Source organism: Corticium candelabrum, chromosome 4 (assembly GCF_963422355.1).
Source record: "Corticium candelabrum chromosome 4, ooCorCand1.1, whole genome shotgun sequence".
In the NCBI taxonomy this organism is placed as follows: Eukaryota; Metazoa; Porifera; class Homoscleromorpha; order Homosclerophorida; family Plakinidae; genus Corticium; species Corticium candelabrum.
This window is the reverse complement of record NC_085088.1, coordinates 195,457-220,533: the sequence shown is the minus strand read 5'-3', so window position 1 is coordinate 220,533 and position 25,077 is coordinate 195,457. Positions and strand designations below refer to the sequence as shown.

The 25,077-nt window shown below is 40.1% G+C and overlaps 3 protein-coding genes across 3 annotated transcripts; all 3 read right to left on the bottom strand.

The window, feature by feature from the left end:
• Positions 1-131: 131 nt before the first annotated feature.
• On the bottom strand, positions 132-8,561 carry LOC134178262 (cadherin EGF LAG seven-pass G-type receptor 2-like). The gene is made up of 6 exons (XM_062645108.1): positions 6,955-8,561; positions 2,534-6,888; positions 2,391-2,470; positions 2,048-2,334; positions 1,717-1,907; positions 132-1,654 (listed from the first exon to the last, which is right to left on the bottom strand). Exons 1-6 carry the CDS (start codon positions 8,525-8,527, stop codon positions 326-328), a joined length of 7,815 nt encoding a protein of 2,604 aa, XP_062501092.1. The 5' UTR covers positions 8,528-8,561; the 3' UTR covers positions 132-325.
• Positions 8,529-17,407, bottom strand: LOC134177927 (protocadherin Fat 4-like). The gene is made up of 2 exons (XM_062644704.1): positions 8,639-17,407; positions 8,529-8,576 (listed from the first exon to the last, which is right to left on the bottom strand). Exons 1-2 carry the CDS (start codon positions 17,405-17,407, stop codon positions 8,529-8,531), a joined length of 8,817 nt encoding a protein of 2,938 aa, XP_062500688.1.
• A 186-nt stretch (positions 17,408-17,593) lies between these two features.
• On the bottom strand, positions 17,594-24,991 carry LOC134178082 (lysine--tRNA ligase-like). The gene is made up of 14 exons (XM_062644869.1): positions 24,945-24,991; positions 24,749-24,806; positions 24,248-24,328; positions 22,070-22,329; positions 21,689-21,765; positions 21,505-21,608; positions 21,200-21,445; positions 20,826-20,988; positions 20,457-20,624; positions 20,296-20,381; positions 20,156-20,241; positions 18,174-18,300; positions 17,978-18,121; positions 17,594-17,888 (listed from the first exon to the last, which is right to left on the bottom strand). Exons 1-14 carry the CDS (start codon positions 24,971-24,973, stop codon positions 17,790-17,792), a joined length of 1,728 nt encoding a protein of 575 aa, XP_062500853.1. The 5' UTR covers positions 24,974-24,991; the 3' UTR covers positions 17,594-17,789.
• Between the last annotated feature and the right edge of the window lie 86 nt (positions 24,992-25,077).

The following is a 25,077-nucleotide window of genomic DNA, read 5'->3' as shown; positions in this document are numbered from 1 at the left end:
ACCGACTTGTGCTTATGGTATCTCTACAGTTAATATCAATTAATTAATTGCTTGTGACACCAGATGCAACTCGAATGTGTGAAAGACTCAGTTCTGCATAGTAGTGTCTATGTACATTACATTTCTGAGGCTGATGAAAGAGCATATATATGTCAGACAATGAAATCAAAAGATAAGAGCTATAGCATCAGCTTCTGAAACTAACATGTTCATTTCCATGTAAGCAATCAAAAACTCAACATCTGTATTTTAAAAGTCAGGTATATGTAATTATTTCATGATATCGAAAATAGTAACCATGCGATTTTGAAAATTATCACTTAGGTCAGCTCTTGTCGGTTGATCTCTCACAAACAGAATAAACATCTGTAACAGACTTAAAACTGGAACCCAATTCATGAAGAAATTCAAAACTGTAGGGTTCATTCTCCAAGTTGTGATCACTTCCACAAATAGAACTGAGACTGCTGGCATTTGAGCAGCTGCCCTCATACTTATACTCAATTGGTTTGTCGTAACTAGACGTTGAATCAATTTGGTTATCTTCCTTGGCTAATCTGGCCTCCAGAACAGCAAACACATCAACACTTGATGCATGCTTGGCTATTGGCATTGAGACAGTGCTTGCAGACGACTCATGAGCACAAGACTCAACTGTCTTCACGTTACAGAGTGAAAGTGCAGAGCTATCAACAGTCCTGGCCTCCGACTCTTCACGTTTCCGCTTTTTTTCTATGACTGAGCTACCTGAAGACACTTCAGGTGAATGGCATCTAACCACAAGCTTTGTTGTACTGTTACCAGACAGTGCAGAAACATGACGAATACGTTCTAAATCAGCTACAGAATCAGAAACACTCCGGTTAGTTTCACTTTCTCCTCCTCCTTCCTCTTTGTATGGTACAACTGTCTGAAAACCTGAGAATCTTCGCCTAGTCACAAGTGTTTCATTATTCATGGGATGTGACACACCTAGTACTTCACTGTTTCCTATAAGTTGTCGCCTCACTGCAACAACTATGATGACCAAAATAATAATAAACATTATAATACCAGCAATTACACCATACACGATGTGGTCCTCGTCACTGTTTATTAGATGGCCCAGCACCACATCACACCTGTCTTTTGTGTAGTAAGATGGACAAAGACACCGCTGCTGCTGAAAATCACACTGTGTTGTCTCAGAGCAGAGGTCACATGTAAAGTCTACACATTGAGATGAGAAGCAGCGATTGACTGCTTCTTGGACACATACTTTGGCTTCTTTTTCACATTCAGCAGAGCCACAAAGATTTGGACAGTCACAGCCTTGTTGTACACCTCCTATTGGTTCAGCTCGTGCCACAGTGTTAGAGCCTTGCAATGGAAGAAAAGAATCTTTGTAACGAGGATCTTTCAAACAGCCAGAAAAGCCAACACGACCTGGAAAACCTCCAATGTAGACATTGTTAGCATCAAACTCAAGAATTTGTTCATCACTAGAAAAACCAGTAAAGTGATTTGAAGTTTCATCAACTGACAGATGAGCAACCCGTCCCACTCGCAATATGCGAATGTAATAATAACGATCATCTGTAAGAGAAATGTTAGCCCACACGTCACGACGACCGCTGCCAACATTGAATGAATAGAGTAAACTACCAGCAATCAACTAGCAAAAACAATAACAGGCATTGAGCACAGCTAAAACACGGAATCTATTCCTATTCATACCTCTAATGTGGCAAACTCTGTTTTCGCTGAATTAAGCATTTTCATGAGAACTCCACTTGACAGTTGTGGCCTAATTAAGAAAGAAAATGACTCTTGATATGATTCTTGCTCATCAGAGGTATCGCGTATTGAACGAGACTGAAAGGAATAGCGAATGTAGTTGCTCCCAGAAAATGTAACAGCCTCTGCATCTACAAAAACATACACATATACCACAACAGACAAACCAAGACACTGATTCACAAATATACACAAATAGATACATACACATGCATAAGACAAAAGTAAGGAAAGTTGGACATACAAACAGGCAGTTGGATGTTGTTCTTACCTTTGTCACAATGAGTATTAACATGTCCAGGTGGACACAGACACTTAAACATATTGTATGTCTCCTGACACGTCCCTCCACTACGACAAGGCCCACTCTGACAACTGGTCGTGTAAGGACAACCGTCCTCTGTTCCATTCTCCAGCAAGAAATCAGCCATGTCCAGCAACTGCTCATCAACATACACATTCCGAATACATCCCTCAAATCCAACAGCAGACGGCAAATTATGTTGGCCAGTTGGGTAAACCCCACCTATATACATAGGCAGACCAAGATTCAAATACCTTAAAAAACAACAAATTACAAGACACGGAGACAACAACAATGCAAAAAGCCTCACTCCATTTTGCCACGTGCTATTCTTGTAGCTTGGCACAAGTGATTGCCAGCATCACACGAGTCAACAGACAAACTGAATTCCTAATTGAAAACCCAATCAACATACATTCAATGTGCACAACACAGGTCGAATGATAAGCTTACACATCCTGCATATGAGATTCCTACTGAATGCCACTGACCATCTGACACAATGACATCACTAACAATTAGTGTCTCTGTCTCATCTCCCAGATTTACTGCCATTGCTACATGCCCGTTTATAATCTGTATTGTGATAAAATCGACAGCCCGTCCATTCTGCCACTGGCTGTTATGCAAAAGCAGTCCTCTAGATGTCACTGTGATAAATTCCAGTTGAAGAGAACCATAAGCTGCAATAGTAGCAGTGCTGAACGCTCGAAATGATCTCAATTGAAAACTTGCAGTTGTCAATTCACAATTAGGGCCTTTGTATCCCTCTGAACAGCTGCATTCATAACCACCAGTTGATTTTGAAGTGCATGTTCCATGATGTTTGCAAGGAAGGGATGTGCAGCTTTGTTCATCACTACATTGTTCACCCGTGAAGCCAGTAATGCAATGACAAATAGCTTTGCCATCTAGAGACTCGCATGTCCCACCATTCTTACAATATGACACACCTAAATGATCACACGCATCTATTGGTTGAGCACAGCTATTTCCTGTCATACCACTAGGACAAAAAACTTCACAAAAACGCCCAGCTACTCCCTCTGGACATAAACAGGTAAAGGCATTAATTCCTGGCTGACATGTCCCTCCATTGTAGCACACTGCTGTATTACACGGATTGTATCTATTCTGACACAAGTCACCATAAAAACCAGCAGAACACTGACAGTTAAACGATGCAGCTTTTACAAGACATGCGCTGCCATGAAGACATGGATTGTTAGCACACACCTCTGATACGGTGTCAATTAATAAGCATATTTTTCCCTTGAACCCTGCTGGACAAGTGCAAGTGAAAGTATCTCGTCCTGTGGTGCATGTAGCTCCATTCTGACACGGGGAGCTCAAGCAGTAGTCTGGAGGATAAACAGCATACTGACAACTCTTTCCATAATACAAGGCAGGACAGTTACAGTAATAGTCATCAGACACACCATCATCAATGCACACTCCTGCATTTCTGCATGGATTAGAACGGCAAAGTCTAGGTGCCTTCTCACATCTCTGTCCAGAAAATCCAGACACACAATCACATGCAAACATACTAAACTGTCCTCGGTAGCATGTACCACCATTTAGACAAGGCAATAAGTCACATGGATTTACATTCCAAGAGCATGTTTTACCAACAAATCCTTCAGGACAATCACAGTAGAAGGTTTCACCCTTTGGGAAACATATCCCACCATGAAGACAAGGATTAGATGTGCAAGGCAACGTAAGAAATGTTGGCTGTTCACATAGATGACCTGTGAAACCCAGCTGACATGAGCATGTGTATCCAGTCGGTCCTGCACTGCAAACGGCACTGTTCAAACAAGGTGAACTACTGCAACTGTTAACAGTCGAAAACACTGAGAACTGGCAGTTGTGTCCAAAGTATGCATTGTGACATTGACATTCGTAACCACCATCTCGATTAGAATATGTTCCTCCATTCTGGCACAAACTGCTTAACTGGGAGTCGGTAGAAATCTGGCAATTATTTCCTGATGTTCCTGAGGGACAACTGCATGAGTAGCCCTGCAGCATGTCTACACATGTTCCTCCATTTTGACAAGGAAAGAAAGCACAATCATCAATATTTGTTTCACAATGTCTACCAGTTGATCCTGGTTCACACTTGCATTGATACTCCCTCTCAAAGAAAACACTAATAAATGAAGCTGATATCCCGTCAACTCGGTACAATGTTTTCAAAGATGCAACTCTGTTCATACACTGCGATCTGTGATAACATGGTTCAGGAGCACATAAGTCAAATGGTATTGACAAAATGGTTACTCCACTCAACACATTGATTTGCTCTCGGTTGACACTAACACTGGCAATAAGTTGGTCCACTGACCAATAGTTACCACCTTGTTCAACAACAAACGTAACTACAGTTGCAGATTTTGGCCTCAAGACACTTTCCTGAATGCTAAAGATATTGACATATGATGGATCAACCACTAAACTTGTAGCTAAGGCATTTTGAAGTATCTCTATTCCATGATCAAGCAGCTGAACAGGTGTGACATTGAGTTCAAGGGAAAGACCTCGTTCTGTTGCACAATCATTAAAGTATCTAAATACAGTGTTTACTGTCACTGAGACATCTGGATGAGATCCATCACTTGAATTAGCAGTTAATCTGACCATGAGACCATCTGTTGGATTAGAAGTCAGTAATACAACATCGCAATTGGTTTTGTTAATTGTCATGATGTCTGATGCAGTGCTGTCTACATGATGACATGAAAACACATCACTGCTGTCTAAATCTCCAGCATTCACAGTTCCAATAACTCCAGCTACAAATTGCCCTTTGTATCCATTCACAAAGATGGTACGCTCACCTCCCTTACTTGGATTGTCATTCATATCCAAAACAGTCACATCTACTATTGTAGACCCACTCAATGGTGCTCTGCCTCCATCCACTGCAATCACCGTCAATGTGTATTTGCTAAATGTTTCTCTATCAAGTTGACTGCCAACTGAAATCACCCCACTCAATGAGTCAATTGTGAATTGTTTGTCATTGTTTCCTTTAGTAATTTCATATTTAACAATCTGACCATTTAGTCCAGAATCTTGATCTGAAGCTGAGACTTGAAGCAAGCTTGTTACAGATTTACTGTTCTCCGTAACACTTGCAGCATAAACCAAGTGCTTGAAAACTGGCTTGTTATCATTCACATCTGTCACAAATACCTGAACTTTAGCTGTTGCTGTCCTTTGCCGTTGATATCCAGCATCTGCAGCTGCAATAGTGAGATTATAGAGCTTCACTACCTCATAGTCCAAATGATCAGCAATCTTCAGTCTGCCTTCATGAGACAATTGAAATTTGTTTGCTAAATCTCCACTCATTAGACTAAATGAGACTTGTCCATTAGTTCCCTCATCACTATCTGTTGCATTCACCACCAACAATTCAGTGTGAATTAGTGCATTTTCTTGCACAGTTACATGGTAAGTGATTTGTGAAAACTGTGGGGTGTGGTCATTGGCATCTAGTACAACAATATCAAGCGTTCCAGTCCCCCGTCTTGTAGGAAAACCAGAATCACATACATCAATTGTCAGATGATACCAAGACATTGAACGACGATCAAGCAATTTAGACAGTTTGACAATTCCAGACTTTGCTTCAATAGTAAACAGAGACTGCGTATTTCCTGCCGTGATTGCATATGTCAGCTGACCATTCTGTCCAACATCTCTGTCTATAGCGGACAGCTGTATAAGTCTCCAACCAGTAGTGACATCCTCATACACTCTCACCAACATGTTGCTGCTTGGGAAATGTGGAGAGTTGTCATTTTGATCTGTCACCTCTACTGTTACATTTGTCTGACCAGTCAATCTAAAAATCCCAGCATCAACAGCCTCTATTGTAACAGTCAGTTGAGAGATGGCTTCTCTGTCAAGAGCAAATTGAGTTACAATCATAGCCGACACAGAATCAATTGCAAAATAATTTCCTGGATTAGCAAGAAGTGAATAAGTAATCTTTTGATTATCTCCTTTGTCTCTATCATGAGCTGTAAAATGCCCAACAATTGTTCCACCTGGCATGTTTTCTTCAACATGAGCAATGTATGGACCATCTTCAAATACAGGTGCTTCATCATTGACATCAATCAGAGTCAGCTCCAGCTGACTGTGACCAACATGACCAACTTGATCAACAGCCAGAACAACAAAAACATTTCTCTCACTTGTCTCCCTGTCTAGTGTCCCAGATGTTGTCACCAATCCAGAATGTGCATTGATGACTAATTTCAATGCTTGACCAGATCCTTGCAAACTGTATGTCACAACATCAGGGGTTGCATCTCCATCATTGGCAGTCACAGAAATAATGGAACTTCCAATAGGCACACTTTCATAAACAGAAATGAAATATTGCTTAGATGTGAAAACAGGAGTGACATCATTGACATCCAGCAGATTCACAAGAACATTTGTTGTGGCTCTGTACAGTCCGTCACTTACAATTACCATTAAGTTATAACTAGTTGTTTTCTCATAGTCCAACATGCCTTGTACCTGCAACATGCCTGTACCTGGCACAACAGCAAACATGTCACTGTCATTTCCTCCACTGATAGTGTAAGTAAATGTGGCTTGTTCATCAACATCTGCAACTGAAATACCAGCAAATGCTCTAAATCCTGAAGGCACATCCTCTCTTATTGCCAGCGAATAAAAATCTTGACTAAAGTATGGTGCATTGTCATTGACATCAACCACTTTTACTTCAATCAATGCATTTCCTGACTTGGGAGGTGACCCACCATCTGTTGCCACAACTACAAATATAATTGTATTATGGACCGTGTCTTCATAGTCAAATACAGTTTCTGTTGTTACCCAACCTTCCTTGCTGTCAATACTAAACAATGCTTTAGCAGCTGGTTCAATAATTTCATGAATCACTAAGCCATTCTGGCCAGAGTCACTGTCTGAGGCTAATGTCCTTCCAACTGTTGTTCCAACTGAACTGTTTTCATGCACAGAAAAGCAATAGCGAACTATAGGAAATGTTGGTGCATTGTCATTAACATCAATAACATGGATTAACACAGTACTGTAAACTGTTGCTATAGCGTTCTCAGCTTGGACGACAATAAGATATTCACTGTTCATTTCATAATCAAGAGTTTCCTTTGTTTTTAGTTGACCTGTTAGCATATCCATGTAAAAGGTTCTTGGCTTGTTTGTCCTCATTGAGTTTCCAACTGGTGCTGTATAGTAAACACGTCCATCCTGACTGGTTGCATTCACTGTGATCACTGCAGTACCCTTTGGAACATTCTCATAAACTGTAGCATTGTATTTGGCCTGTGAGAATGCTGGTGGGTGGCTCATCCTGTCAAGTACAGAGATAACTACATCAGCTGTTGATGAAAGTGATGGATTGCCTTTGTCCGTTGCTTGCACTTTAAATTGATGTGACATTTTGATTTTAGCATTCAACTGCCCAACAAGCCAGATAGAACCATTGGCTTGAATTCCAAACATTCTTGCTGATGTGGAGTTTCCAAAAATGCTATACACAATTTGACTATTTGTACCTTCATCTGCATCGTCAGCACTCACACTTAATAATAACGTTCCACTCAGCTTGCTGTCTTCTACAGCAGCATTATACACTGCAGTAGTAAACACAGGTGCATTATTGTTTATATCGTTCAGAGTCACATCCAGCTGACAGTATGCAGTGTTTCCTCCACCATCTGATGCCAACACTTGAGCCGAAACAATACAATGATTACAACTGCTTGGTCGGTACAGATCGTTTGATGATGCACTTGTAAACACTTTCCCTGTTGTTTGCTCTACACGTAGTTTGGAGTTCCCAAGTACCTGAAACGTGACAATCCCATTTGTTCCAAAGTCTGCATCAAGAACATGCAGCGTTTTCACATATGTCCCATTGGGAGAGCCTTCATCAACTGACCCTCTGCACGTACCTGACACAAACTGCGGAATGTGCTCATTCACATCACCAACAACAATCACAACTTGACTGTATGCAGTAAACAAACCATCTGTTACACTTACGTTCAAGCGATAAAAGCCATTATGTCTCGCCTTCTCCAACACAAAAACACCAGTATTCCTCCCTATTCTAAACACTCCATCATCATTTCCATAATGGAATGAGTACAGCAATGCTCCCAGATTGTCTTTGTCAATGGCCAACACTTGGCCAATCACAACGCCTTTCTGTGTTTTGTCTGACACTTGAAGCTGAACATTTTTCTCATTGAAATAAGGCTTTTCATCATTTATATTAATCACTGTGATGCGTGTAGTCACCATAGTATAAAGTGGTGGTTGCCCAGAGTCTCTGATCCAAATTTTGAACAAATACTCTGGAACTTGTTCATAGTCAAGGGATTGATTGAGAAACAAGTCTCCATTTGAGGAATTTATCCAAAACATTTCATTGTATTTGTTTTCCAGCTGATAGAATAAAAGACTGTTGACACCACTGTCAACATCAGTTACTAGCACATTGAGAAGAAAACTTTTAACCCTGTGACCTTCATTTACCGAGAAAAAGAGATTATCTCCTAATAGAAAGCGAGGGCTGTTGTCATTTACATCCAACACATCAATTTTAATAGTCACATCAGTAGTATGCATTTCATCAGCCCCTTGAACTATCAACAAATGCTGTTGTCTGCTCTCAAAGTCCAAAGTCTTACTAACTATCAAAGCCCCATTTAAATCGACTGCAAACTTGTCTCCTCCAGCTTTGATTGAGTATGTGACCTTAGAGCCGACTCTTGCTACAGCTCTAATAAAACTCACTGTTGAGCCAACTGGTGAATCTTCTGATACACTTAATATGTACGATGAATGTTCAAACAATGGGACAACAACAGAATGAGCTAGTTTGGAAAGACTAACCCGTACAGTGGATGACAAACTAGGTCTGCCAGAATCAAAACATTTGATCTCAATCTGATAGCTCACATATGTGCCAGAATCTAAATTCTGTGAAGCCACAATTTGACCACCAGACAACAAGGTGAATGGCAGTCCCGGATACACACCCACTAATTGAAAGGAAATCTCTGCATTTACTCCTTCATCATCATCATGTCCAAACATCTGATATATGGTGGTGCCTGCAGGTTGTCCTTCTCTGAAATAGGCCATAAAAGGCTGCTGTCCAACAAATTGTGGTGCATTGTCATTAACATCTGCAACAGTGACATTGACTTCAGCTGAAGCAATACGTGACAAATCTGAAGATTTAGCAATCACAAAAAAGTGATAAAAGCAACGAGTCTCTCTGTCCAGATGATCATCTATAAACAGTGATGCATTTTGTCTCATCATAAACTCAGTAAAAGGAGTGGACAAAGAGAATGTAACATCTCGCATCGCTGTCAAAAGGTTGAAACTAAGGATTACTGTACCAATAGGTGCTCCTTCACTGACAGAAATACTGTAATGTGATTGGCTAAACTCAAACAGAGTTGAAACATAAACCAATACAACAGTGTAGTTGACATGTACACGATCAGAAGCAGCTACCTTCAATTTGTAAAATGAACTAATTCCCACATGTTGCCTCACAATTATTCGACCGGTCATCGAATCAATTGAAAAATGATTTTGGGTGTCACCAGAAACAATAGAATATGTGAGTGTTTCATTGGTATCAACATCAGTAGCAGAAACTGTGACAACATCAACATCAACTGGAACCACAATAGATACATTGTAAAGAGCCTTGTTAAACTTAGGGTAATGAGGTTCAGTGACAGTTACATATATGATGGCTTGCTGTAGAGCAGAAAATGAAGGATACCCATGGTCATCGGCTGTAATTACCAAATGAAATGTTTCTCCTCCCATTCCAGTCAGCAAACAGTTGGTTGTGAAGTTTCCTGTCCTTTGATCAAGACTGAAACAGGAAGATGACTTGACATATCTGTAGCTCACATTGCCATTGCTGCCCACATCCTGATCTACAGCAAACACAACAAGCACTTCCAGTCCTAATGGAGCATCGTCTGGGACAAAGGTTGCATAAAGTTCTTGCTGAAATTTAGGAGCATTGTCATTTAAATCATTGACAGTGATAAGAATTTCTACACTGTTGCACTGGCTGTACTCATCTGTGGCATTGACTGTTAGTTTGAATGAGTCTTGTGTTTCACGATCAAGCAATGCAGCTGTAGTGACAACTCCTGTGTTGCTATTTATTGAAAATTTCCTTGCATCAGTTGTCTCCACAAGACTGTATACAACACTAGGAATGGATGTCACAACTACATGTGTAACAAATGCACCAACCATACTCTCTTCATTAACACTTGCTTGATATACAGATCGACTAAACTGAGGTAGTGCACTTGCAGCATCCAGTATAATAACAAAAAGTATTGTTGTTGACATTTTCTGTGGTTGGCCTCCATCAGCTGCTTCAACAATCAGATGATATGTAGCTTTGTTTTCAGAATTAAGATTGGCTTTAAGCATGACTGCTCCCAATAATGAGTTGATTTCAAATATATTTCCTGAATTTCCTGAAATAATTCGATATCTTACTTTCCCGTTTTCTCCCACATCTAAGTCTGTAGCCACTACACAAGCTACTGTTGTCCCTAATGCTGCATCCTCACGTACACTAGCCTCATAACTAGCTGATGTAAAAATGGGAGTGTGGTCATTGACATCTGTTACTGACACTTCAACCTTAGCATAGCCATACAAAGATGGCACACCACCATCTGATGCTACGGCAATAAAGTGTTCAAATGAAGATTTCTCTCTGTCCAATGGAATTCTGACAGTCACTGAGCCATTTGATGTAACTTGTAAGTTTGCTGATGATGATGTGACCATTGAGTAAGTAATTGTTCCATTGGCACCATAGTCACTGTCCTGAGCAGACAGAAAAAATGGCTGTTGCCCATATGTCCTATTCTCTTTCATCAAAAAAGAATACAAAGACTGATTAAAGCGAGGTGCATTATCATTCACATCTTGTAAGTGAACTGACACAACAGTCTGAGATTCTGTTAATCCATTACTACCTGTTATAGACAGTTCAAAATAATTCATATTTTCTCTGTCGAGGCGTGATGCTATAATGATATCACCAGATAGTGGATTAATACAAAACAATTCAGCCATGTTTAGTGATGTGAGTGAGTAGTAGGTAGGCTTTTTGTTAATATCCATAGCAGAGACGGCCACCAGAGTAGTACCTACTGGAGAATTCTCTGGTATCATTGCTGAATAGACTTGATGAAATACAGGTTGATCATCCAACAGGTCCACAACATTGACAATCAATTTAAGCTCAACATCTGCCATTAGAGCAGGTAAACCAAAATCATGTGCTTGTACATAAAGAACATATGATGAACGAGTTTCATAATCTAACGAAGAAGTGGTTGTAACAACACCTGTCACTGTGTCAATGGAGAACACAGAGCTACCAGCCAATGAATATCTTATGTGACCATCCCTGCCTGCATCCAAGTCAGAAGCCGTGGCACGAGTAACAAACAATCCTGTAGGCTGATCTTCTTCAATGAACACAGTACAAGGATTTGGTTGAGTAAACCATGGTTTATGATCATTGACAGGTAGAATATTGATTACAAATGTCTTTTCATCAGTCTGTGGAAGTTTCTGCTGAACAATTGCTCTAATAACAAGATTATACTTACTCACTCGCTCATATACCAGCTTTTTAGCTATTGCTAAACTCCCTTTCACTTTATCTACACTCCATGCTCCATCCACATTCCCACCTGCTATTTCATACTGAACCGTGGCTGATCCTGATGATGTAGCAGTTGCCATAGCAACTACAGTGTTGATACCTAAAGATTCTCGAAGAGACAGAGAAATAACCTTGGGAGTAGCAAACACTGGAATGAAACTTGATGGCATCTGAACTGACAGAATGATATCAACTTTTGTCTGTCTGGCAATATTTGTTGGATTCCTAGCAATAACTGTAACTGTAGCTGTCTGTCCAGCTAATGGCTGTCTCATTTGCAGAGTTCCAGTTAGATGATTAATAGAAAAATGTGATTGATTGGATGGTGCTACAGCATACTCAATAGCAGCATTAGTTCCTGTGTCATAGTCCACAGCATGTATTGTAATAAGTGTCATATTCGCTATTGAGAGACTGGGCACCATGACATAATAGAAAGGGCTCTGGTCAAACACAGGAAGATTGTCATCATTATCAAGCACAATGATAGTAAGATAACTCCAACTAAAGAGGTGAGAGTTGTTGTATTTTGCTTCCACGTACACGCTGTACTGGTTTCTTCTTTCATAGTCTACTGAACCATTTTGACTGATATCTCCTGATACTGAGTTTATAATGAACACAGACAGGATGTCTTCATCAGCTGACACAATGGAATACAAGATGTTTGTATGTGGTAATCCATCAGGATCAACAGCGGTAACTGACATAATTACGCGATTAATGGCAAACGATTCTTGAACATAAATGTTTGTCGGCAAGTTTGTGAACACCGGCTTGTCTCTCTCATTGATCACAAAAACAGCGACATTAGTTGAGGCTGTGTTGGACCTACTCTTTGCGGTAACTGTTAGATTGTACTGTTGCTCAGTCTCATAGTCAAGTGGCTGGCAAGAGATAACACCAGTAGATGAATTTATTGAAAACAAACCATGAAATGTGTCATGTAGCATGAACATAATAGAGTCAGCAGAATTCCCATATTGAGCTACAACTTGGAATAAATACAAGCTGTTGTAATTCTCTTGCACTTGACTGACATATGGGAGACCTACAAATTGCAAATTCTGATCAGAACAATCAACAACATTGACAGTTACAACCGCAGTTGAACTCAAGTGCAGAGTTCCATTGTCAGACAATGTAATGAGCAGATTATATTGAGATAATCCATCAGAATCAATACCAGATAATGATGTCACAATTCCAGTAATAGAATCAATAGAAAACCTTCTAAGGCTGTTTCCAGATGTGATGGCATATGAAACATCTCCACCATACCCATTGTCCACATCTGACGCATAAACTGCAGCAACAAACCCTCCACTTCCAGCACAAGGAAATACCAAGCCTTTAATTACATCGTCATCAGCTACAGGGTTGTTATCATTAATATCAATGACATTAATAACAATGTCAGTTTCAACAGTCAGAGGAATAAGTCCCTGGTCATGAGCATGGATCAGTAATGTATAATATGATGATTTCTCATAGTCTACTTGTGACAGAACAGTTACCTCTCCACTTTGTTTATCGATAGTAAACAACCCCACTCCACTACCACCTCTAACTGTGTAGATAATGTCACTATTTTCATCCATGTCCTCGTCAATTGCTGTTACTGTCATAACTGGTGTTGAGATAGCTGCATTTTCATGTATCACACCCATAGAGATAAAACCTGGAAATAACGGTGGATTGTAGTTTCTGTTTGTTTCTAAGACATTGATCATTACTGTTGTGGCAGCTATTTGATATGGAGAAACTACATCAGTTGCAATCACCTCAACACGAAACTGTTCATTCTTCTTCAGACTTCGAAGTAATATGATGGAACTAGTAACATCATCAACCATCCATGTTGTTACATCTCCTGTCCTCATCTGATACTTCACAATGCTGTTAGATCCTTCATCAGAATCTTGAGCATAGAGTGTCACTGCTACTGATCCTACTGGAAGATCTTCACGGACAGTGATATCATATTGTGACAACAGAAACTTTGGTGGCTCGTCATTTTCATCAATCAAATGAACTCGTACTCTGACCAATGATGACAGACTAGGTGCACCATCAAATGCCCGAATATAAAATTGAAATTCTGGTGTGGATTCCCTGTCTAAACTTTTAGCAACACGCACAACACCTGATGTTTGATCAACACTAAATCTACCTCTTACATCACTTGCTATCTCGTAGGTCACAGAGCAGTCATCTGGATCGATTGCGGTGACAGTAAGAATCGTTTGACTTACAGGTGTGCTTTCTGATATTGACACAATGTAAAATGCATCAACAAACTCTGGAGGTAAGTCATTTACATTGACAATATGAATTCCAACATGAGATGTAGAAGTGAGACGAGGAAAGCCGACATCACCAACAGTTACAGTCACATTATACAAACGTACAGTCTCATAATCCAATGCTGACTGTACAGATAAGACTCCTGTGATGGAATCAATAGCAAATTTTGAACCATCATTTCCAGCTGTAATCAAATAACGGAGCACAGAGTTGTACTCTAAGTCATGATCTTGAGCCACAATAGAACCTATCACATGTCCAACTGTGGCATCCTCTGAAACATTAAATTCAACAATAGAAGAGCTAAATTGTGGGTATTGATTATTGCTGTCCTCAATGACAACAGCAAATGAATAACTGGCTGAATGTAGCCCATCAGTTACTTCAATGTTGACTTCTGGAAACAACAGAGGTGGGTCATTGTCTAAAAATGTCTTCTTCGTTACAATAATGCCACTGTAGCTATCTTTCATTGTAAAGTGAGACACAACTTCTGAGGAGCCATGCAAAGAGTACGTGAGAGGGTCATTATCTGCATCACTTGCCCTCACTGTCAACACATGGCTACCCTTTGTCGCATTCTGACTTATAATCACTTCCTTCTTAAGATCTTCATAAAAAACTGGAAGCTCATCATTAACATTAATGACTTGAATTGAAACAGACACTACTCCTGTTCTTTGAACAGATCCTGACTTATCAACCGCTGTGACTGCCAGTGAATAAACCTTCTGCTTCTCATAGTCCATTCTTCTAAGCAAGGCGATGTCACCTGACTGGTTGACACCAAATACCCCATCTTGATTTCCATCTGCAATGTTGTAAGTGACTGATAAATTGTCTGTTGAAAATGCTTGCACACGACCTACTATATGACCTATTGATGCAACTTCTGACACTGAAAATGAATACCCAGAAGATGTTTGAAAAACAGGTATTCTAAGAGCTGAGTCGTAAATAGTGACTATAATTCTTGCTGTTGCATTGTACCTTCCATCACTGACTAAAACTTTCAGTACGTACTCAGGCAGTCTTGTTCCCAGTGAAATTAGTACAATCACATAACCATCATGCGTTACATTAAACTTAGTTTGATCTCCGTTAGCCAAAGTAAATGTCAAACTGTCCAAGTCATCATCAATAGCTTTGAGACGAGTTACTGTTGTCCCTGCAGGAGCTGTACTAGCTACAAGAGGTGAGTATGATGATGGAGAAAACCTTGGAGCATTGTCGTTCTCGTTCACCACGTGGACAGTGAGTGTGACATCCGAATGTTGTAAATACGGTGTTCCATAATCACTAGCTCTTACAGTAAGAGAATACCAAGAGCTCAACTCGTAATCTAGAGCAGATGTTGTAAACACAACACCAGTTGTACTGTTGATGACAAACGGATCTGGTCTCTGAGGGTTGTTGTAAATGATAGAGTATGATACAATACCATTGTTGCTAACGTCTCTATCTGTTGCAGTCAAATTCATAACCTCACTCCCAATTTCAGTGCTCTCTCTTACTTTAGCTGTGTATGATGACCAGTCAAACATAGGAGAGTGATTATTATTATCACTGACAGTGACAGTGACTACAGTAGAAGATGACAGTCTTACTGCTCCTTGGTCTTGTGCCATGATAACCAGTTGAAACAACCCATTCTCCTTTGCATCAAGTAAACTTACTGTCCTAATCTGACCGGTCACAGAATCGATAGAGAACCATTTCGGATTGTTTCCACTCTTGATGGAATACAAAACTTTAGCATTGATTCCAATATCTCTATCTGTGGCTGTCATAAAAGCTACCTGACTTCCAATCAATACAGATTCATCAACGTTCACATCGTAGTGACTCTTTTCAAACTGTGGTGTCATATCATTATCATCCAACACCTGTATCATTATGATGGCACTAGTAATTTTCATTGGTTCTCCAATATCACTTGCCATCAATTGCAATGCGTACTGAGCGACTTTCTCACGATCCAAACGACGATTAAGTTCCAACACAAATTGCCCATTTCCATTGTCTGCAACTTTAAATGTCTGATCTTCATTGCCACTACTGATATTTAAAGTAGTTATTCCATTCACTCCCTTATCAAGATCTACCACAGTCACGGTTGAAACTGACATGCCAACTGGAGCACTCTCATGAACACTACCAGTACCTACTGCAGCAGGAAGAGAAAACCTGACATTAATCTGAGGAGAATAGTAATTAGCTTCCTTGACTGTGATTGTCAACAGAGTAGTTGAACTGATCTGTTGCTTCCCTGTCTGTCTATCCCGAGCTTCAATTGTTAGAACTGACTGACCACTAGCTCCAATAAGAGATCGAGTTGTTGAGACAATTCCCGTGTATGGATTAATGGAAAAGTTTGAGTTGCCAGCTACACTAAGACTATAATAGATTTCACCATACAGACCATCGTCTTTATCAGTGGCAGACAGGTGAGCAACAGAGGTCCCCGGGCGAAGGTCAGAAGGTATGGTGACTTGATAGCCAGATGATGCAAACACAGGAGAGTTATCATTGACATCGAAGACTACAACAGTGACATGACAAGAATCATTATGCCAACTGTCTGACGTCTCAATGACCAGATCATATTCTTTCTGTTCCTCTCTGTCTAATCGCTTTGTTGTAATAACTTCCAGAAATATCAAGTCTCCACCTGCCCCTTTTCTACCTCTGACTACAAAACTCGTTCTGTTGTTTCCAGACAGCACTCTGAAAGTCAACAAATCTACACCATTCGATGGAGAGTCTGAGTCTGTTACAAACGCTCCACTCAAACCAGACACAACTGTACCAATCCCTTCATTCTCTTTCACAAACCCGTGATATTCCCTTTTAGAAAAACGCGGTGGATTGTCGTTCTCGTCCAGCACATGAACAAACAACATCTGCGGCACAGACCCCGCATTTCTGCCTTCTTTTCGAGCCACAACAACAACTCTCCACGTTCGTTTCGTTACGTCTTCAAAATCCAAAGACGCACGAGTACGCACGACTCCACTGGACACATCGACCTCAAAGTGTGCGTTTACAAGCTGTGTGTAAATCGACCCGTCGTCGTTCAACTCGTACATCCAAGCAGTCAAACCTTGAGGCAAACTTATATCCGCCACTAAGACTCCAGGCGATGTATTCTCTTTAACATTAACGACTGTCGCGGCGACAACAGCTCGTGCCCGCGTAATACACCAGACACAAAAAGTGACAGTTGTCAGCCAAAGAGCTGTGAAACGCATGCGTTTCGCCATGCCCACCGATCAAAGAGACGGAGACACTTGCTGCGCGATTACCGAGTGTACGCACTTGCTCCAACAACTTTAGATGTCCTGTAACAGAACAAGAGCTAAGAAACGTGCATTGTAGAGATGCAGGCTTGAGATACGAAGAACGAAACCCTATCGCTAATCTAAACACTACAGCGAAACGACAAATACATTGACTAGAACCATCGGCGACTGCTGCCCACCTGACAACCACGATGGTTCATTTCTCTCTTTTCTGAAGACGCCAAATCGCAATGACAGTTTCTTTTTCACTACAGTATCGATCACAAGTGTCTTAATCACGTGACATTCAACGTAATTAAAAACTCCCCGGAGACAGGTTAGCATCTTCGGGCTTGATTCGGTTCTACAGTTCAGTTTCAGTGTCTCCCATCTTTTCATCGCTTGCAGTCGAGTCTCCAGCGTTCTGCTCGTTAGGCTTCATAGCGGGAAAGAAGAGTATCTCCTGCAATTAATTAAAACAAATCTATTCTCTTTTGTCGTGATCATCAGGAAGAGAAGAAAACGGCTTCAAAACAGAAGCCAGTAATGTACCTTGATGTTGTTAGAGTCGGTCAAGAACATTGTCAGACGATCAATACCTAAGCCCCAGCCGCCAGTTGGTGGCAATCCATATTCAAGAGATGTGCAGAAATTCTCATCAATTATGAGAGCTTCATCATCTCCTGCAGCCTTGTCCTGCAGCAGAATATTTCAACGTGTAAATTTAAAGTTACTGCAAGAACGTAACCTTAGCTTGTTGAGCAAATCTCTCTCTTTGTACAACAGGGTCATTTAGTTCGGTGTAAGCATTGACAATTTCCTTGTATGCAGTGAATAATTCAAACCTTTCAGTAAGACCAGGATGCTCTCTATGCCTGTCAGTGTGGTAACAACAGATTCAAAACAAGATCAATTATGATACCAAAGTAGTGTATACATATACATGAAACAACATCAAGTAAACCAAAGAGTTAGATTTTGGAAGCAAAATGCAATCAAATCAAGGGATAATAACACAAATAAGCACAACGACAAGAAATGACATAGAACAATATACAGCATACTTGCTAAACACAATGACTACAGTATGAATCTCGACGTTATTGAATAAAAGTTAGCAATATAAACACAACCTGGATGTGCACTAAGTAGCTAAATACAGCACTAGCAGAACTAACAATATTTACAAAAGTATTCATTAGAAAGTATTGGTAAACATGAGCTTTACTACTAATTAGCCAAGCATACGTTTTCTGTAACTCATAGCATCTTAATGGCTGTTGTAATCTGCATGTTGTAGTTGTTGTAACCAATTATGCTCTCCATCCTACTGTATTTCCTGGTTAACTCAAGAATCTATTACTCTAGTTAATCCAACCAACCTTACAAATGAAACACATCATATCTAATACAATACACAATGCTATACTAAGTAGCAATAAGTCTTCTTCCTTTGTCACATTTGTTAAGAAAACGAAAGTTACAGTTTTATTCATCGCTTCTACGATCTGCAAACCCTGTTGTTTCTTACATGTCATCTCTCCTAGACAGTTCAGCGAGATCCTCCTTTTTTCTGATTGCAGAACATTTCAGTCACTTTTTGGTATTGAAAAAATTAACTCAAGACATCCATATACAGGGCGATAGGATCACTGTCCAGAACTGCAGCAGGTCATCTGGCATGTGAATGGTTAATGCAACCTTCACATTTCAGCAGCACTACACTAGAAAACTCTTTTCTGTTGACTGAGATAGTGTTCTTTCTTTCGTTGTAGATGTATGTTGTCTTTTTTCTGTTTTGTCTTTTTTCTACTTTCCTTTATGTTTAATTTAATTTGCACCATGTTATGTGTGCGTCGCAAATATAGTTAGCGACAATGGCTACCACTCCATGGTTTGGGGGTTCAAACCCCAGTGACAACAGTAAATTATGAAACTTGTCTGTCTTTCTCTCTCATGTTTCTCTAGCTTTGTCCATGAGACTATGACTCATTTCAGTCATTGGGGAGCTTCTGTGGTCTGGCAAATGGTCCGTTGACGATGACGTTCAGCACTTTCCTGGTGGTCACTGATATCCACTAGGTGTGCTGTACCGAGTTCGCGGTCACCGTAATGCCTGCAATCTATATCGAATTGGTTAGTCATTTGATCGCTGTGTGGAATACACAGAAACATGTCCTTGCTGGGTTCACCTGCTGAGTTGGCAGATGCCCAGATGGGGTAAAGACCCCACTTGCCGATCATGGAGGGGCATAATGACACACATAATAATGACGGCAACAGCAATACAATGAAACAAGTCTGTTGGTTCTTTCTCACTGTCTATTTGGCTATGTCTTTGAGAGTAGACTTGTTTCCGTCAATGGAGAGTTTCTGTGATCTGGCGTTGGGACCATTGGCAATGAGGATCAGTGCTTTCCTGGTACTCATTGATATCTACTGGACATGCTGTCAGAGCTGGCAAAATCATCGTAGGGCATGCAATCAATGATCAATAAGCCAGTTAATAGCGCCATATGGATTACACGGAAAAATGTACCTCTCTGGGACTTACTTGCCGAGTTGGTGGGTGCCCAGTTGAGGGTAAAGACCCCACTTACCCTACCTAGAGGGTGATGCCGACATTATAATAGACCATCTTCACAGAGGCATATCTCATGTAGGGACTTCCAACTACTAGTCAAAGGCTAGTGCCACTCAATTAATATCATTTACTGATTATTTACGTACCACTTAGATAAAGGACTCATGACTTCTGGATGATCACAAATAAATGTTGGACTGACACACTGACTTTCTACAAAGTCGCCACATAGCTAAACAACACAATAACAATGTATAGATCAAGCTAACAATATCAAAATGCTGACCTTGTCAATAAGTCTAGTTGTCGTTCTTGGATGAGCACATTCCACACCATGTTTGTCACACAAATCAGACAAAAACTGTCTTGCTTCTAAGCTCAATAAAGTTGACAAAAATACATGACAAACCAAACTGCAGTATTGCTAACAAATACGCTTATGGCAACCTTCAGTGTCCAAGCTCTCTGCTGGAGGAAACTTGACCTTCAGAACTTTCTCAAGTTCAGAAATGAGGCTGACCTTCTTAAATGGAGGTGTAAAATCAAGAATTAACTCTTCATCTTCAGTTGGATGATAAGTCACTTTGTAACCACCTGTTAGATGTTTTACCATGCCTACACAATTGACGTAAGACATAAACATAACATCACAAATAGAAGCACGATTTTGTAGCAAATATCAATAAAATTTCTTCATTTTCATCCAATCAATTCAAACATACAAAATAGCAAGTAGTGACAGAATGCAGAAAAACAGATAACTAGATGCTAGCCACACCATTTTTGATCTTTAACTGTCTTTTTGTTGCAAATTACCTGACAACATTGTCTCAGTGATCACCATCAGATCATTGTAGTCAGCATATGCCATGTAGAATTCACATGTTGTAAACTCTGGATTGTGAGTCAAGTCAATTCCTTCATTTCGAAATTGGCGACCGATTTCATAGACTCGATCAATGCCACCGACAACCAGCATCTACAAAACAAATGAATAAACTGGTCTTAAACCAAGAGAGCATGTAAAATGTTCAACGTTAACAAAAATATACACAACAAACAGTCAAACTGATACACATGCTGACAAATAGACAAACAAAGAAGACAAATAAACAAACAAATGAATAAACGATTCTAACCAAATTTAGAAAATAAGACATGATCACCAATGCACCATGAAAAGTTCTGACCTTATGATACAGTTCTGGTGCTACCCTCATATACAGTTGCATATTCAAATCATTGTGGTGTGTAACAAAAGGTTTGGCAGCTGCTCCTCCAGGTATCATGTTCATCATTGGAGTTTCAATTTCCAAAAATCCCAACTCATCAAGAAAATGTCTCACAAAATGAACAATCTTAGATCTTGTTATAAACTTATTGCGAACGCTGTCATTCACAATGAGATCTAAATAGCGTTTTCTATATCGTGTTTCCTGAAATGAAATGATGCTACAAATAGCAGAATTGAAGAATGGATATATACGACTCTCGCCTTGTCTTTGAGTCCAAAGTGCAAGTGTGGAAGTTGATGAAGGCACGGTGAAAGAAGTGTTGTAGAAAATGCAAATATGCTGAGTTCCCCTTTCTTGGTTTTACCTGCCAATAAGCAAAAAATTGTCATGATATTAGACTTGTACTAGAAAGACGTTATCCTTTATCTTTTATCCATGACTGACCAGGATATCCTTTGACTCCCACAATATCTCCTCGTCTCAACTTTGGATGCACCTCATCAAAACCTTGAGGATCATTTCTACAACAGCATCATCATCTGATCACATCATTTTTCATACTCACATTACTGTTTAACCGGTTATTTCTGTGATCATGATATTTCTGCGTAGAATTCGCGCACAAATAAAATTCATAGATATTTACTATCGTTGAAGTCCCAGGCAGTCACTGTTCAAACACATGTGCATGTGTGTACCAGTAATTGTCTTCCTGGTTGGAATGCAAAATTTGATTTGCAGTCATTAAAACTTTCGTCTAAATTCTCAAATCGCAGTAATTTAAGACTGCAGTAATTACCGGTTATTCGGTACCTCACAGCTCACCGAGCATCAGCGACTAATTGCAATTTAGTCCCTTCACCTCGTAGATCGTAAAATATAAGATTTTTCCCACTCTCTCTCTTTGCTTGTAACCTTCCAGCTAAACTAAGTTTGACATCAGTCTGTTGTTCTCCAGCCTCCAAATGATCATATTTCTTGATGAAGTCACTGAGAGAACATGATACATGAAATTTATGAGGATATGGATATTCTCCAGCTTCTTTCATAGATGACACGGCTCGAGAGCGAATCTCAAAGTATTGCTAAAAGACAAAAAGATATGTATTACAGTATTTGAGTCACATAATTAATATGAGTGACTTAGGTTGTTACAAATGTTTGTGAATCTCCTTCTACCTAATTAGAGGCTTCCATCAAACCGAAATGCAATTGACAAGCTGAACAGTGTATGTCTCACAGCCATAAATTACTAAAGCAGCATACACTTCACACCTGCACACTATCAGTAACGGCAATAGGGTAGGTGTACCTAATTGTGGACACTCCCCGGTAATTTGAGTTACAATCACTGTTTTCTCTGGTAGCCTGCACGAAGAGACAGTGAAACATGTCCGATATACGCACCATTGTCTAGGCTTCGTAACGGTACACGACTACAATCGCACAACGCCAGCTAGCGCACTAGCAAAATATACGGGATAATGTCTGTAAACAGCTTGGACGCGGGGTTTATCCTAATTGTGGACATTTTTTCTCCGTTACAGAAAGCAACTGAGCCTGAGTAGCAGCTGGACTAGATACCTGAATGGTTGCCTCACAAGCTGGTATTTTGGGCCGCAATCAAAACCATGTTCTGTTGTGTATCACCGCTGTGTAAAATGGTGTCGTGCCTTTCAAATTTTGCAGAAACCAAATGTTCTGTTTATGATACAATGCAGAAGACGATCAATCATGTTTAGATAAACGTCTGAACTGTAAACTGTGGTTCTAACATCTTTTTGTGTTGCTGGTGGAGCTGATTATTGATATCAGACAAGGTAGTTTTGACCTTCCACCTATCCTAGGTGAGTTTGTAGGTTTTCATTTTGTGTCTTATTGTTGCCAGATCTAGTAGCAGTGAAGACAGTCAAATTCTGACTGGATTACTAATGTCGCTGATATTGACATTCCACCTACTTTGTTCGTTCTCATTTCATACCCTCTAGCTATTGTGGCCAGATGTAGTTGCAGTGAAAACAGCTAGATTGTCAGTGGATTACTGATGTCTAGATCTAGTATGAGTGAAGATATTCACGTGTTTACTGGACTGGAATTACACGTTCGCTCCATGCACATAATGCGCTTCTTTAGCACATTACAAGTCAACGTAACTATAGGCTCAAAACTTTACCAAGGTACTCGATAATTGTTTAGCTAACGTCAGGACACTTTCATGATCCAACAAAAGATCTATTCGTGTACCTCGAATTTATGGACGTGATGGGAAGAACCCTGTAGGTGTTAGCAGTTTCGCAGGTGAATTGTGGTGATACACCACAGAGCATGGTCTTGATTGCGGCCCAAAATACCAGCTTGTGCGGCAACCATTCAGGTATCTAGTCCAGCTGTTACTCAGACCCAGTCGCTTTCTGTGGCGGAGAAAAACATGTCCACAATTAGGATACACCCCTGTTTGAGCTGTTCACAGACGTTATCCCGTATATTTTGCTAGTGCGCTAGCAGATGTTGTGCGATTCTAGTCGTACAGGTATTGCTCCAAAGCTTAGACATTGGTACGTACATCAGACATGCTTCCCTCTCTCTCTGTTGCAGGTTACCAGAGAAAGAGTGTTTGTAACTCAAATTACCGGGAAGTGTCCACAATTAGGAACCCTATGAATGCAAACAACAGAATACTAAGAGTTCTGGTAGACTAAAAATATTTAATTAAAACTATCAGATAAAAAAGCATGCAACAAATGCAAACAAGGGCGACTTGCAAACATTACAACAGATCAAGAAACAATGTGAGGACAGTAGAATTACTAAAAGTCCATTAGACAAGACAACTGTTACACAAGTGTGAACATATCCTACTGATACTGATACTGATACTGATCATGATGGAACACATAGTGTGTGTTGTTGGCACAGCTCTATTTAGCTAATCCTGTCTACTCACACTGACAGCTATTTGCCTTGGTCTAATAACTACAATACTTAATCTTTGCTGTGCCTTACGTTTGGATCAAGCTCATCTTCATTTACAGTAGCCACTTGCTTCTCCTGCTTTGCCTCACTTAGCACAGCACCAGAGACTTGCTAAACAAATCCATTAATGGTAGTTCTAGTATGTATACAAATACAATTGGCAGCTAAATAAAGTAATCTTACGAAAACGCACACACACCACACACACACACACACACACACACACACACACACACACACACACACAAACAAACACACAAACACAAACAAACAAACACAAACACACACACACACAAACACACACACAAACAAACACACACAAACAAACACACACAAACAAACACACAAACAAACACACACACAAACAAACACACACAAACAAACACACACAAACAAACACACACAAACAAACAAACACACACAAACAAACACACACAAACAAACAAACACACACAAACAGACCTGCAGATCTCGACAAACCAACCAAACAGACAAACAGACCGTTAGTCAGTGACAATTGCCAAAACTAACCTTCTTTGCTTCCTTTTCCTTTGCTTTCTTGTCAGCTTTAGCTCTGCGTTTCAACTCACTGCAGAGACGCACGCACAGACTGAATGCAAAGGCACGTGCACGTGGTTTCGCACACGCTACAAACGGCAAGTCGCCGACGAGAGGACGCCACAGCATGGGCAGACAACTAGACATACAAACATATATAATCACTAACTTTTTGCTCGGTTTCTCGCTCTCGGCCATTGTAGAACCTACTTTTTCTACGCATGCGCATATAAGGATTGAGGCTGATGCAACTAGCTTGTATGTTAAGTAGGTATAGTGTAGGCAGTTTGCCTAAAGTGCGT